This window comes from Mesoplodon bidens (assembly GCF_964165515.1).
Source record: "Mesoplodon bidens genome assembly, chromosome: 3".
NCBI lineage: Eukaryota > Metazoa > Chordata > Mammalia > Artiodactyla > Ziphiidae > Mesoplodon > Mesoplodon bidens.
The window spans coordinates 63433182-63446630 of NC_138178.1; the positions used below are offsets into that span (position 1 = coordinate 63433182).

The 13449-nt window shown below is 49.9% G+C and overlaps 1 protein-coding gene across 1 annotated transcript in view; it reads right to left on the reverse strand.

Annotated features, from left to right (window-relative positions):
- Positions 1–285: 285 nt before the first annotated feature.
- Positions 286–13449, reverse strand: part of EDC3 (enhancer of mRNA decapping 3) — a 53680-nt gene continuing 40516 nt past the window's right edge. Inside the window, exons 5-7 of the mRNA XM_081227451.1 lie at positions 9141–9294; positions 5246–5463; positions 286–2750 (exon numbers count right to left, since the gene is read on the reverse strand). Of these exons, the coding sequence (XP_081083577.1) occupies positions 2416–2750; positions 5246–5463; positions 9141–9294 (707 nt within the window). The 3' untranslated portion in view covers positions 286–2415. The remainder of the gene's footprint in view (positions 2751–5245; positions 5464–9140; positions 9295–13449) is intronic.

Here is a 13449-nt window from a genome sequence, read left to right on the forward strand (position 1 = left end):
TGGGCCAGGCACAGAAGGGCTAGCCAGAAGCTCGTGTATCCCTCTGGGCCCAGAAGAGCAGTGGTAGGTCTGCTGAACAGTCCTAAAAGGGGACTGCAGGCCCCTGTACCTCTCAGCCCCAAGGAATATAAGGGAAATGGCCCACTGGTTTTACCTATCCTTCCAGCCCCGTCTTTGGCTGGGACTTTAGGCTCTTATGTGCCCGATAACGTTAATGAAGTGTGAGAAGCAACGCAGGCTCCTAGGGCTGGGGATGCAGTACTTCACTGCAGCATACCGAGCAATTTACCACAGAGCACAGGACTCCATCATTCAGCTTTATTTTCATGCTGGTTTTTGGTTCCCCAAGAGCTGCATGAGTGATCGTCTTGGCCACCTGACGGGGGCTCCCTGGGACTGCGCACTGTGGGCAGGATGCCTCTGAAAAGAGCTGAAGAGAGAGGAATCATGCTTATCTTTACCACCACTGGGGAAGGCCCAGGCTGAGGGCAGGAAGATGCTCCAGTGCCACCTGGGGAGAGAACAGGGAGAGGCTTGGGCACCAACTCCCAGCAGCCCCTCAACACAAGGCCATCACCCCCAGGGTCACTGTGACTTACTGGAGCAAGCACAGTCTTCTGGGCCAGGGTTCTTCTAGCTCGTTTCTCACTGCACCCAATTAGGAGACCTCACTGCATCAACAGGCAGCCAGAACCTGTTTAATGGTTGCTTACTAAAATGCCTGTAATCCAGCACTGCTCCTCAGATGATGGCCCTGCCTCTGAAGAGAGGGCCCCATTTTGGGAGCTGCTTGGCCCTGAGAGTGAGCAGAGGCTCAGGAAGGATTCACAGTCGCTGGCCTTCCACTGCTGGAGACAGTTTAACATCTGAGGGAAGATGAGAGGAAAGGAGGGACCAGCCCTCTCTCCCCTGCTTCATCTGCTCCTGCCTATGCTCCTATAAGAAAAGTGGTAAGTAGCCTGAAACCCATGGTACCAGGGCCTACCCTGTGTCCATGATCCTTGGCAAGCCCTTCCACTCACCCCCTTAACCAGAGTGGGTGGGCACAGAGCAGAAGGAAGCCTGAAGCCCTGAAAAAGGCTTTAAAGCACAAGCCTTTTGCAAGGGCCCCTCTCAGGAACTTCAGGGCCTGGCTCCTGTTCTACCAGCCTTCAGGGCCTGGGCCTGTGAACATCTGGGGGCTTAGTGCCTTAGGATCTGAGCAGCAGTGTGTTCCTAAGGCTGAGCCCCACCAGCTAGCTCATCCAGAACTAGCCTCATTTTGGCATCTTTGAGACAGGGTGCTGGCCCTGAGCCCACTCGTCTAAAGAAAACAATCAAAGGGTTCAAGGCCCACACTGTAAAAGCTGGGGTAGAGCCCACATGGGAGGGATGTGCGCCCTGCTCTGGGATCACAGCTGCCGGGGACCACTTCAGGGGAAGGGCAGAGGGGGCAGAAGAGCGTAGGGGGTGTGTGTGCAGGCAAGGAGGGTGGGGGAGTGGGTGGCTTAGGACGGAAGCACCAGGGAGCCTCTTCTGGCTCAGCACCAGGCTCCCCCAGGGGCCTCCCCAATACTGAACATTAACGCTGCACCCTGAGGGGTCTGGCCCCAGACCAGGCAAAGGCTCAGCCCCCAGCTATAGAGTATGGGGTTGGGGGGCACTGCTGGCAAGATGGGCACTGTGGTTCTACAGTAACATAGCCTTATACTACCTGTGCTGGACAACAGAAAAACAGTAAAAAAAAAAAAAAAAAAAAAAAAAATCCCAATACAGTAACACATTCTGATGCCATTCCCCTTCCCTGCCTCCCAGAGTGATGGAGTGAAAAAAAAAAAAACCCAGCATAAAACTTGGATCAGCTCAAGAGAAAGGGTCAAAAGCCCCCAAATCAACCTGTGGCGGGGCTGAGGGGAAGGCCTCAAAGCCCAAAATGGAACGGAGACTGCAAGTCTGCCCTCTAGCGGACAACTGCAGTGCAGCCAGTTCTACGTGATCTGAGGAAGGGCCACTTAGCTGGGGTTGTGAGGGAAGCAAGGGAGACAGAGCCACAAGCTCGGCACCAGAGCCAGCTCAGGCCCCAAACAGGGCTGCCCCACCCCGCGAGGCGCTCGCCCAGGCCCAGAGGCTGTAAACGTGACACACAGTCTGTGAGCTGCCTATGTCTGTAAACAAAGCCCCACCTGATCACGCAGGGGGCCGAGTGTAGTGATGCCTGGAGCCACTGTGCACAGAGCCTGCCACTTGCCCCGCACACCCAGTGAGAAAGCTTTCCCTGGCTAAGGGCAGGTGACAGGTCTGTTTTAAATATGAGCTGTTCTCTCAAAGAAAGAAACCAAAAAGAGAAAAAACAAGGTCCATGAAGCTTCACATCCTTAAGGCGTTCGTTGGCAGGAGCAGCAGGGGACCGCAGGGTCCAGCCTGCCCAGAGCCCTTCTAGGCAGAGTGCAGTGGGATGACAAACTTGCAGCCAAAGGGCGAGTGGTAGCTGATGCCCACCTCCTGGAATACCTGCTGGGGAATGCCGATGTCGCACAAATAGACACGGCCTGCATGCTCCCCCAGAGGCAGAGGTAGGCCCAGAGCCAGTGACCACTTGGCATCGATGCCCTGTTCGACTTCATGCACAGGAGGGTCTATGCTGAGTACTGGTGCCCGGTTCTGGTTGGCCCAGGCCACGGCTGCTTTGTACCAGGGCTGATCCCGCAGGAAGGCATTCTCGGGACAATCCAGGCAGTTGATCACCAGGTCCACAGGGCTGGTGGGCAGATCTGTAGGTGGAAAGAGTGCCATCTGAAAACCCCTATGAAGTATCAGCCCAGGCTGGGACTAGAACCATGGTGGCCCCCAAGAGTGTCTTGTTCAGACACCACTCCAGAGGCCAGCCTTCTCAAGGCTGGGTCAGTACTCAGGCCCCGGAAGTTCCAAGGCCTGGTTAGGCTGGGTGCTAGAGACCAAAAGCGTGTCAGCCTGATGGACCACTGTCCTCATGGAGCTCCCAGGCTGAAGCACTGTCCTGCTGGGTGTGCAGAGCTTCTCAGGACACAAGGCCCTTGCCTCCTCCTCATATCTGACTAACTCCCTGGTAAATTATAAGCTCTGGGAAGGTGGGCTCTACTGCCATGTCAGCCCTCACAGGGAGACTATGCCTAGGGCTCAGGAGGAATGGGCTGACTGCCATTTGCTGTCTGGCCCAAGTGTGAGCAGGCAAGAGCATGCTCATTCTACACCAGGATGGCCTGCTCCAGACTGCCTGGCCTTGCTGGCCCCTCTCACTATCATGGAAATAAGTCCTCCTTGCAGCCCAACCTTAAGAATGGGGAAGGAATCTATCACTTCTCAGGTGTTTTAAAAGGCTTCTCTGCTCTAACCAGGCCTCTGGGACAGTATAAGAACAGATGTCTCAACAAGTATATAAGTCTTGACCAGCCCGAGAGGTTAAACTGAGACTAGTGGAAATCAGACCAAACTCAAAGGTGAACATCCTCAGACCTGCCTCCTGGGGCAGTTGGGATAGAAAGGATTGTGGGCAGCTAGAGGAAGAACCAACTGCCTGGAAAAGGGCATCATGTTATAGATCTCAAGGGGGGAACCCACATACGAGAACCCCTCCCCAGGTCTCAGCCTTAAGTAATGACATATCTCAATTCTCAATTAGAGACTGATGGCTTCCTTACTCAGAACAGGCCACTACAGATGGAGGTGGTGGTGTCCCTGTGGGCCCTGAGGCTCTCAAGAGTGGGAGCGGCATCTTATCTTCCGCATGCCCACAGGAGGAGCCTGGCCTGAGAGTAAGGCAACCTAGAATGGCTTGCTGACATAGCTTAACATACCGTTCTTTCTTTACTTGCCTTTCAGGTACCAGACCCTCCGGGTTTTCCTTCTCCTTCACTGACCACTCTTTCCCTGTCTCCTTAGCTGGTCTCTCAAGTCCCTGACTTCTATACAAAGAACTCAGTCTAACAACTTCTCTATCTAATCTCTCTTCCTAGGAGACATCTTATCCAGGCTCATTATGGCTTTAAATACCACCCACACACTTGTAATTCCAGACCAGATCCCTTAACTCCAGACTCATCAATCAACATTTCCACCTGCATATCCAACAGGCATCTCTAACTGAGCTTCTGCTCTTCTTCCCCAAACCTCCCCCCCAGCTCTTTCCATCTCAGTGATGGGACCTCCATTCTTCCAGTTACTCAGGCCAAAAACCTTGGAGTCATTCTTAACCCTTCGCTTTCTCTCATCCCTTACACCCAATCTGTAAACTCTTATCTTCAATATTGCTTCAGAAACTAACCACCTTTCATCACTTCCACTGTGGCTGTCTTAGCCACCAACATTTCTCTCTCCATTTATTACAATAGCCTTAATAACTCTCTTTGTAAGCCTACAGTCTGCTCTCAAACAACAGCCATAATGATCATTTGGAACCCGAGATGGATTATATCTTTCTTCTACTAATTCCTCCAGTGACTCTCCATCTCACCCAGAGTAAAATTTCAAACCCTCACAGTGATCCACAGGCCCTTTATGACTGGACCCTGAAATGTCTAAGTCTGCTACCCTCCACCCAACCCTCCAACATTCTCTGTCTTCCTTCCCTGCTTTATTTGTCTCCATAACACTTACTGCCATGTGACCCGAAAGAGATATTACTTGTCATCTGTCCTAATCAGAATGTAAGCTCTACGGAAGCATGGATTAAGAAAAAAAATCTGGGACTTGCCTGGTGGCACGGTGGTTAAGACTCCACGCTCCTAATGCAGGGGGCCTGGGTTTGATCCCTGGTCTGGGAACTAGATCCCACATGCATGCCACAACTAAGAGTTCGCATGCCACAACTAAGGAGCCAGCGAGCTGCAACTAAGGAACCCCTGAGCTGCAACTAAGGAGCCCGCCTGCCACAACTAAGACCCAATGCAACCAAATAAATAAATAAATAAATATTTTTTTAGGAAAAAAAATCTATTGCCATATCCCCAGTGTCAAAAACAGTGCCCGTTCTGTAAATATCTGTGAAATGAATAAATAGGTCCCCACCTCTCCATCTGAGTAGTGGGAGAAGGAGGAGGGTGAAAGGGATAGGAAGTAGGCAAGTCAACACCAAAGGTATTTATTTCCTTAGACACTAAGACTACTTACGGGCAAAGCATTCTTTACACTTGTGGTGCTTTTCCACCTGTCACCACTGGGCGGCACCGCCAGACCAATGAAAGCACCGAGGACGGAGAGGGCCTCAGCCCAGTTCTGTGCAAGTGCTCACCTTTGAGGCTAGACACTTGTTGGCCCTGGGTCTTGCTGAAGAGAGACAGTTCGTTGGTAATGGATTCCAGCATCTTCACGAAGTTGGGCAGGAAGAGGATGACGTGGACATCATGGTTGGCTAGGTGCCTCCCACAGCTGATACCCTGAGCCCCCTTCACATGGGGCCCACATAGCAGGGCCACCGTAGGCCTCTGGTGAACATTTTTGGGATTCAACCTGGAACAGAAGGCAAAGAAGCATTATCAGCTGCAGACCTGCCAATCCCTTGCATCACATACCAGGCTAGTGCCTCTCGGCACCTATTGCTCTCAGAGTTCTCGCTAGTCCCAGGTTCCAGAGAGGGATGGACAAAATCCACTAAAGGCCAGGTTTACAGGGTGGCACTCCCACTGTCCCACATCCCGGTGTCACGTCATCTGCTGGGTCTTCTCATTAGGTAGTTCACCCAGATCTTGTTCCATATAACACTGTTGCCAGAACATTGCTTTCTGACCAAGAACACTTACTGTTCTCACTGTATGACCTATTAGGTCCAAACTCTTCTTAGCAAAGAGGCTTTTCTACCTCTGCAGCCTTCTTTGCTCTTCTTCCCCAACATGCCTGCTCCACTGCAGGAACACTGGTCTCATCATTCTCTGCTGCACATGTAAGGTTCTTTCTTGCTTCTGCTCAAACTATTTCCCCTGCCCAGAAACCCCTTCACTTGTGAAACTGACCCACCCCTTTTACGATTACTCTGGCTCAACTCCTAAGACACTCACAGCAAGTACCAAAGACGGTAGTTCTAAATCATCCTCAATCAGTTGCCAGTCCAAGTTCTCCTTACTTACTGAGCTGCCAGTAAGCTAATAAGAGCAGTGGTGTAGATACTAATAGTACCTATTTCACAGGACGCTGGGTGGATGAATGGATGTAAAGCACTTGTAACAGGAACCGACACACAAAATACTCAATTGATGCTGGCACTGTTACACTACTGGTCACAGAGGAGGCAGGAGGCAGGCTAGGGGCTTCCCGGCCTCCTAGGCTGGTAGCTGCCTTGGACACCCACTTCCTGATGAAGTCACTTCCAGCTTCCTGCCGTTCAAAGCTGAGACCTCTCTGGTCTCAGAGAAGCCACAAGTAAGGAGGTTTAGAGGGTTAGCCCTAGAGCTGTGCCCGACTCAGTCTGCCCCCAGGGCAGGAAGGGAAGGGGAGATGAACAGAAAGAGGCTTAGGGCCCTGCTTAGGGGCGGAGCAGTGACAGTCATTTACTGGTTTTCCCCAAAGAGAGGAAGACAGATGTTGTGGAGCCAAAGAGGAGACTCCCACTCTCCAAATAAATTTGGGGGAATCTGGTAATGTACTTTACATATACACCGAGTCATTCATTTCCCTCACCATGTTTGCATCTTATGGAAATATGACGAGTGCTTCTCCCTTCACACAGATACTGCGGAGTTCTGGCTTCTGACTCACCCGTGTCTGTTCCCTAAATGGACTCTCCCTCTCACAGAGGCATCCCCATCAGAGGACTCAAAACGGACCATGGCACCCACATACCCAATGGCAGGGTCAGAGTATAGGCACTGGAGACCTGGTTCCACTATGAACCAGCAATGTCACATGGGCCAAGTCTTTCTGCTCTCTGAGCCTTAGCTTTGCTCATCTTAAAACCCGGGTTACTATTTACCTTCGAGGTGAAGCTATGAGGATCAAATTAAATGCTGTTGTGAAAGCACAGTGAAAAAATGCATGGTACTTGACATACACGAAACTGATTACCGTGGTATCTTTCTCAAAGGAAAACCAGCAACTGCTGCAAACGACAGGAGATGGCCCTTCTGAGAGTTCAGACACTGAAAGGACAAGCACAAGAACAGCCAACTCCAAGAAGCTGACTAGAGGAATGTGATTGGGGAGGACATTCAGCTCCTGCCCCCAAACTGCTATTTCTGGGAAGCCACTTAATGGCCTCAAATACTCCCAGGAAGAGGTTATTCCTCAAGTTGCCCCAATGGCTGCTCTGGGAGAAGGTTCAACGGTCATCAGACCCAAGGGCAGGATACTCCTTCAGAGAGCAGCTTGCACTACTTCCTCCTTTGGGGTCTCCACTGGCTCTTTCCTGGCAGAGGAGAGGCCAGGGATCCAGGCTGGGAAGCAGGCCTAAATCGAGGGACAAGGAGGCAGGAACACAGTGCTATAGGGTGAGTGGAGTGGAGAAGCCAGGAGGGGAAATCTCACAGCCAGCGTGGATCACTTTAGAGACCACTCTCCCACAAGGCTACCAAAGTCCTCCTCTTTATTGACAAATCCAGCAGATACCTGTCAACTCTAATTGTGCTTGCTCTCTCAGCATCGCCATTGCTGAGCGTCCCTTTATTCCTCAAACACCATTCCTTTGGTTCTTAAACACTACCCTCTTGGTTCTCTTACCTCTCTGGCTTTAAACTTTCTTAGCTAGTTTGGAAGGCTCCTCATCTCTTAACTCTGCTTTAATGCTAATGTTCCCCAGAATTCCACCCTAGGCCCTTTCCTCCCTTTACACCCTCTCCTTAGAGGAGCTTGCCTATTCTTATACCATGTACCAGATGATGACTTCCAGATCTTTATCTTCGGCTGAGACCTTTTTCTAAACTTCAGATCCAGATTGCCAGTGGTTGATCTGGATGTCGCACAGGCCTCCTAAACCCAACATATCCAAAACAAAATCCACCATCTCCCCCAAACCTGCTCCTCTGCCCACGTGTCTTATCACAGTGAATGCTACCACTATCCAACCAGATGTCCATGCTAGAACGCTTTAAGTTCAGTGATCACCGACACTGCACTTTCCATCACCATCCATATCCATTCAATACCCTGCCCTGCTGATTTTACCTTTAAAAATTCCCTCATCCACCCACTTCTCTGATCCCTACTTCCCTGCTTGGGGCCACCATCACCTGGCCCCTGGCTCAGTTTTCTAACTGGTCTCATGGCCCCAGTCTTGCCTCCGTTAATCTACTTGGCCAGAGTCGCCTTTTTAAAACACAAAACTAACCATGTTACAGCACTACTGAGATCCCTTCAGCAGCTCCCTATCTCTCAGCTGTACCAAAGCCCTACTTTCCAGCCACACAAAATGACTTATGGATCCATGGTCTCCTGATCCTTTCTGCCCTCGGCACACGCTTTTTACTTTTCTCCCTTGCTGCTCGCCGCTGTGAACTCCCCCTTGCTCTGTAGGACTCAGTTTGGATGCCACTGCTCTAGGAAGGGTGAGTGTCTTCTCCAGCCTGGAGTAGAAATGTGGCTTCCTGGAGAGGCTTCTGTTTCCTCTACCACAGCACTGGACTTTCTGGAGACCTCACTAGGCTACTGGAGGACAGGAGCAGTATTTTCTTTTTCTTTGTATCCCTAGCCCTAGCACAAGGTCTGGTACATGGTATCAGTAAACATCCACAAAACTAAGCACTGCCCCTGATATAGCAGCCTAAAAGGGCAAGTGGAAAGGTACCAAAGTCTAGCTCTTATACCCAGTTGTCAGGGTTATTCTAGAAGCTCTCAGGTATGGAACTCAGGATTGATTTTTATCCCAGCCCTCTGAGTGAATGGCGAGTTCCAAAGGCTGGGTCTCTGAAGGTTCTTAGAAAGCAAGCCTCTGGTAGTCAGCAGGAGTCTGAGAGTCAGCTGTTACCAAGAAGGAAGGATCAAAGGGTGGTTTGCTGGGAGAAGAATGAGGACTTCCAGGACAAGGGTGAGAGAGGCAAACAAAAACCTTGCAGCATCCAGGAAAGTGACTTCACAGAGGTACTCACGTTAGAGAAGCAGCAACGGTCTGGTGAACTGTGTGTGTGATGCACTGTGGTGGTGCTGAGGCAGAGCAGCACACCCCACACTGAGCCCCCGCCGACCTGGAGGCAGGCAGTTACCTGTTGGGTCCTCCGAGTAGGGTCAGTGCCATCTGACTGGCACACACGCCTGTCATCTCCAGTCTCCGCTCCAGAGTCAAGCCATGCTTCTCAGCCACAGACAACAGCTTTTTATGCAGCTCATAGGAAATACTTGGGACAACCAGGCCAGAGTCTGCAGTTTGAAAGGAGGTGAGGAAAAAGGGAAAGTGATTACAGGAAACCAGCTCCACAAATGGGTGTAGTTGATCTGTGAAAGCCAAGACTTTAAGACTGACCCTCCCCAGCCCACCTGCCTAATCTGGGACTTAGGCATGCTATGCAGCTCTCCACAGAGCTCAAGCAGTGCATGGGGAACTGAGTTACCACAGAGCAGGGATGAACTTAAACTCTCTTAGAAGTGTAGCTTTAGACCACAAAGGCCAAATCCATGAAGATGTATTTGGTACTATCAAGAAAAGGCTGCAATCTATCAACCACATTAGAAGAAAACATGCTTTTCTCAAAGTGGGGGAAATGCCATTCCTGGCAGTGAGGTTTTCCTCACAAGCAGACCCCTTATCCTTCCCCAGAGTGGAACAGACACTAGCTAACCCTCCTGAGCCTCTTGGTCCCTGCTGTTCAATTTCAAGGCAGGATGACTTGTTTATCCCATCTGCTCCCCACATCATCTTCCTCCTACTGTCCTCTACTTAGCCCTTCCTTTTGGCTGAAGAAATTCAACTAGAAAATTGTTTTCTTAAATAATTTTGTCATTTTCTCCCCATTTGGGTTGACTGTAACCCAATACTCTTACCACAGGGAAAGAGTACACGGAAAGTAACCTATGGCTTGCTTTAAGCTACTCAGAAAAATCTTTTACTCACCATAAACAAACAGAACTCTATAAAGGTTAGGGAGAATCATAGTCATTGAAAGTACACCATGGAAAGTATTGATGCCTGGTTTTACAAGGTCAAAGTCTGCAGCAGCTGGGTACACTTGAAGGAGTCCATAGTATTATATGTATCAGTAGCAAGGTGCCGTTTCAGGGCCCAGAAAACCAGGACAGGAAAGAAACAGCAAAGTCAAAAATTGTGATCTTTTGCCTTGACAACGAATGCCATCTTACAAAAGCTAAAGCCACTGGGCTGGCCCCAAGGGAGCAAACCCTCTGCCAAACAGCCCCATGTGGCCTCACTGGCAGACCAAGAAACACAGATTCCAATCAGCAAGTCATCGTGGGATTGCAAGTAATTAGTTTTGTCTGGCTGGATCACATGGCTTTTTAGATGCTGTGTCCTTATCTATACTGGACTGTAAACTCCTCAAAGTAGGGAAATAAGCCTCTTACCTCCTCAGCCCCCACCTCAGTTATACTGTCCCAGCTGTAGTTATTTACCAATAGAGGCAAGTTCTCATCAGGTACTCAAACGTATAAATGATGCAAACCTACTGCTATTTCTAGTGTGGCTTACTTAACTCTAAAGCAGAAGTTTTCAGAAAGTCCATCAGCATCCTGTTGGTTCCAGAGCCCTGTATAGAAAAACTTTTCTTCCTCACTGATCCTTTCAGGAGAAATTTCTTGAGGTTCTATCAGATATCCAATCCTGCCTACATGGATTCTTAAAACCACACAGAATTAGGCTGTGGCTGTACATTTTAACAACAGAAATCCAAGCAGAAAGACTGATAAAGCACCCACGTCTGTATCCTCTCAAGGGAAGGCAAAATAATAATAACTTAATGTAATAATAAAATAAAACCCATCTCCATGTCAAAATTCACACTATCCTGTCGGTTAATTGACCCCTTCCATCTGTATGAGTCCTACTCCTGCCTGGGGCAGACAACAAACAGTGAGCTTCACCTCTCCCCTCACCCTTTGTGAAATGTCAGTCATTGATATCCCGGATGCCGGATGCCGATGTTGGAGGCTGTAGCCTGACCTTGCAAGTCAACGGCTGATTAAAAGAGCCATTTCTTATGGCCTGCTCCAGACATGTTATCAGAACTAATTAGGAACCACTGATAGCAGTGTGAAAAAGCTGAATGAATTCTCAGGAGTCCTAAGCCACTAACAACCCTAAACCTGTCAGACCAGTCATGCACCTGCCTACTTCAAACACCCTCTTCACCTCCAAGTCACGCAAGGGAGAGCTTTCCCTCAAGTCTGTGCATTTCTTCACCTACGTATTCCCCTCCTGGTGAATTTGAAACAGGTCAGGGCAGTGAGTCTTGGGCCTGCCACCCCACTAATCAAACTTTCTTTCTGGGACTAGGTCTTATGCTGTGTGTATAGGCACCCCCTCTCTGGTTCTGAGGGCTCTCTGGGGGCAGGCTGAGTGTTTTCTGCTACCTTTCTCCTCAGTCTTAGGGGTACAAAACTCATGGCACAGGTGGAGAGTTTACTCCACTCTGGCTGGCTGAACGCTGCAGCTAGAAACTGTGTGTCTATTACATCTCACTGATTTGTGCTGCAGGGAAGGGGTCCTGTTGATGAACTGGCATGTTCTGTAGCCTAGGGAAAGATATGGCCAGGAATCCTTTCTGCTTGGTCTGCCGGTCTCAGGGTCTAGGACTTCACTGTGTTCTACTCTGTATCTCTGAAAGGAACATGCTAGCACCACAAAATGTTCCTTTTCAAAATTTACACACAGAGTCCAAGCAGTCAGACTGGCTTATCAGAAACAGGCAGAGGGAATGAAATAAACTCCAAAGGAAGGGAACCAAGAACATAGCGTGTAAGCTGCAAACAATAACATCACCAAAGCCTGAACATGGGCCAAGCCCAATTATGTTTCGGTGGAAGGTGGATCTTTATTGTTTGGGAACCAAGGCAGTAAAATTAGTTGGTAGGGCTTCTCTTAATATTAATATGTACTTTAGGGCTGTCAGTGAAACAAGAGAGAGAGATAATTATAGCCAGTTTGTGACAAGCAGAGCACTTCTTAGGATCTGATTAATCTCAGGATATCAAGGAAAACGGCTTAAGCACACCCAGTACAGGCCAGGAGAGAAGATGCCTCCTCCCCGCACAGCCCATTCCACAGCGTGAAGCAGGGCCACCGAGCCTCGTGGCCCAGCACCATGTGTGCTGCCCCTTCTTCATGTCTTTGTCACTTCCGCACTGCTCCTTCCAGTACAGACTATTTGGGGCCTTTCCCTCCCTTACGGACACATATGCATGTCCTCACACCCTCCATCACACTTCCCCACCCTCAAGACACCTTCTAGCACCACGTCCAAGCCTTCCCCCGCAGCCTCTGCATGTACATTCCCTCCCTGTCCATCACACCTCCCAGCCTTTCCGTTGTGTAACAGGGCTCCCACAACAAAGTGTCATCTCAAATCCAAACTCAATCCTCACACTGGCATGGACTTTTAGTTGGAAAGGCTGTGTGTATCCTACGTCTTATCAATGAGGAGCACAGCCCATTACTGGGCATGGGGATTTCTCCAGGACTATGAATTCTGATTCCATTCTGTGGTGGTCACACAACTGGGTGGCGATATCAGACGAGTTCTTTTTTGGAGTATAAAACAACTGGTAAGGGGCTTCCCTGGTGGCGCAGTGGTTGAGAGTCCGCCTGCCGATGCAGGGGACACGGGTTCGTGCCCTGGTCCGGGAGGATCCCACATGCCGCGGAGTGGCTGGGCCCGTGAGCCATGGCCGCTGAGCCTGCGCGTCTGGAGACTGTGCTCCGCAACGGGAGAGGCCGCAACAGTGAGAGGCCCGCGTACCGCAAAAACAAAACAAAACAAAAAAACTGGTAAACTCATAACTTTAGACCCAATGTACAGACAGCCCCTGTAGACTTATATTAAGGCTGCCACAAAACGCAATTTGGTGTCAAGAGTACCTTTGAAAGAATTTGTTACGAGAAACCTAAATACACCTAGTAGTCTTTACTGGGGTCCACAAGGCATCCCGTGATCTGGCCCCTGTGTACTTCAGCCCCTTTACCTCGGGCCTCAACCTGCACCACGCCCGGGGCATCGGGGCTGCCTTCAGGTTCCTCAGTACTCCAGGTTCCCCCCAGCTTTAGGAAGCACGTCCCCTCACATGCTTTCCCTCTTCCGGCACTCTCTTCTCTCTTCCAGTGCTCCCTGACACCACACATGGCAGGTTCCTCATTCTTCAGGTCTCAGTTTAAATATCCCTCAGTCTCAGCACGCTGCTTACCTACTTCACTGTACTTAATGCAATTTGTAAATAACTCTTTTTTCCTTTTGGACTACCTACTTCGCTAAACTGTAAGTTCCCTGAGGGCAGTAACTGTGTCTGTCTTGTTCACTGCTGTATCCCCTTCCTCTCCACTGTGCCTTCAGCGCACAATGCCTAGTGGAG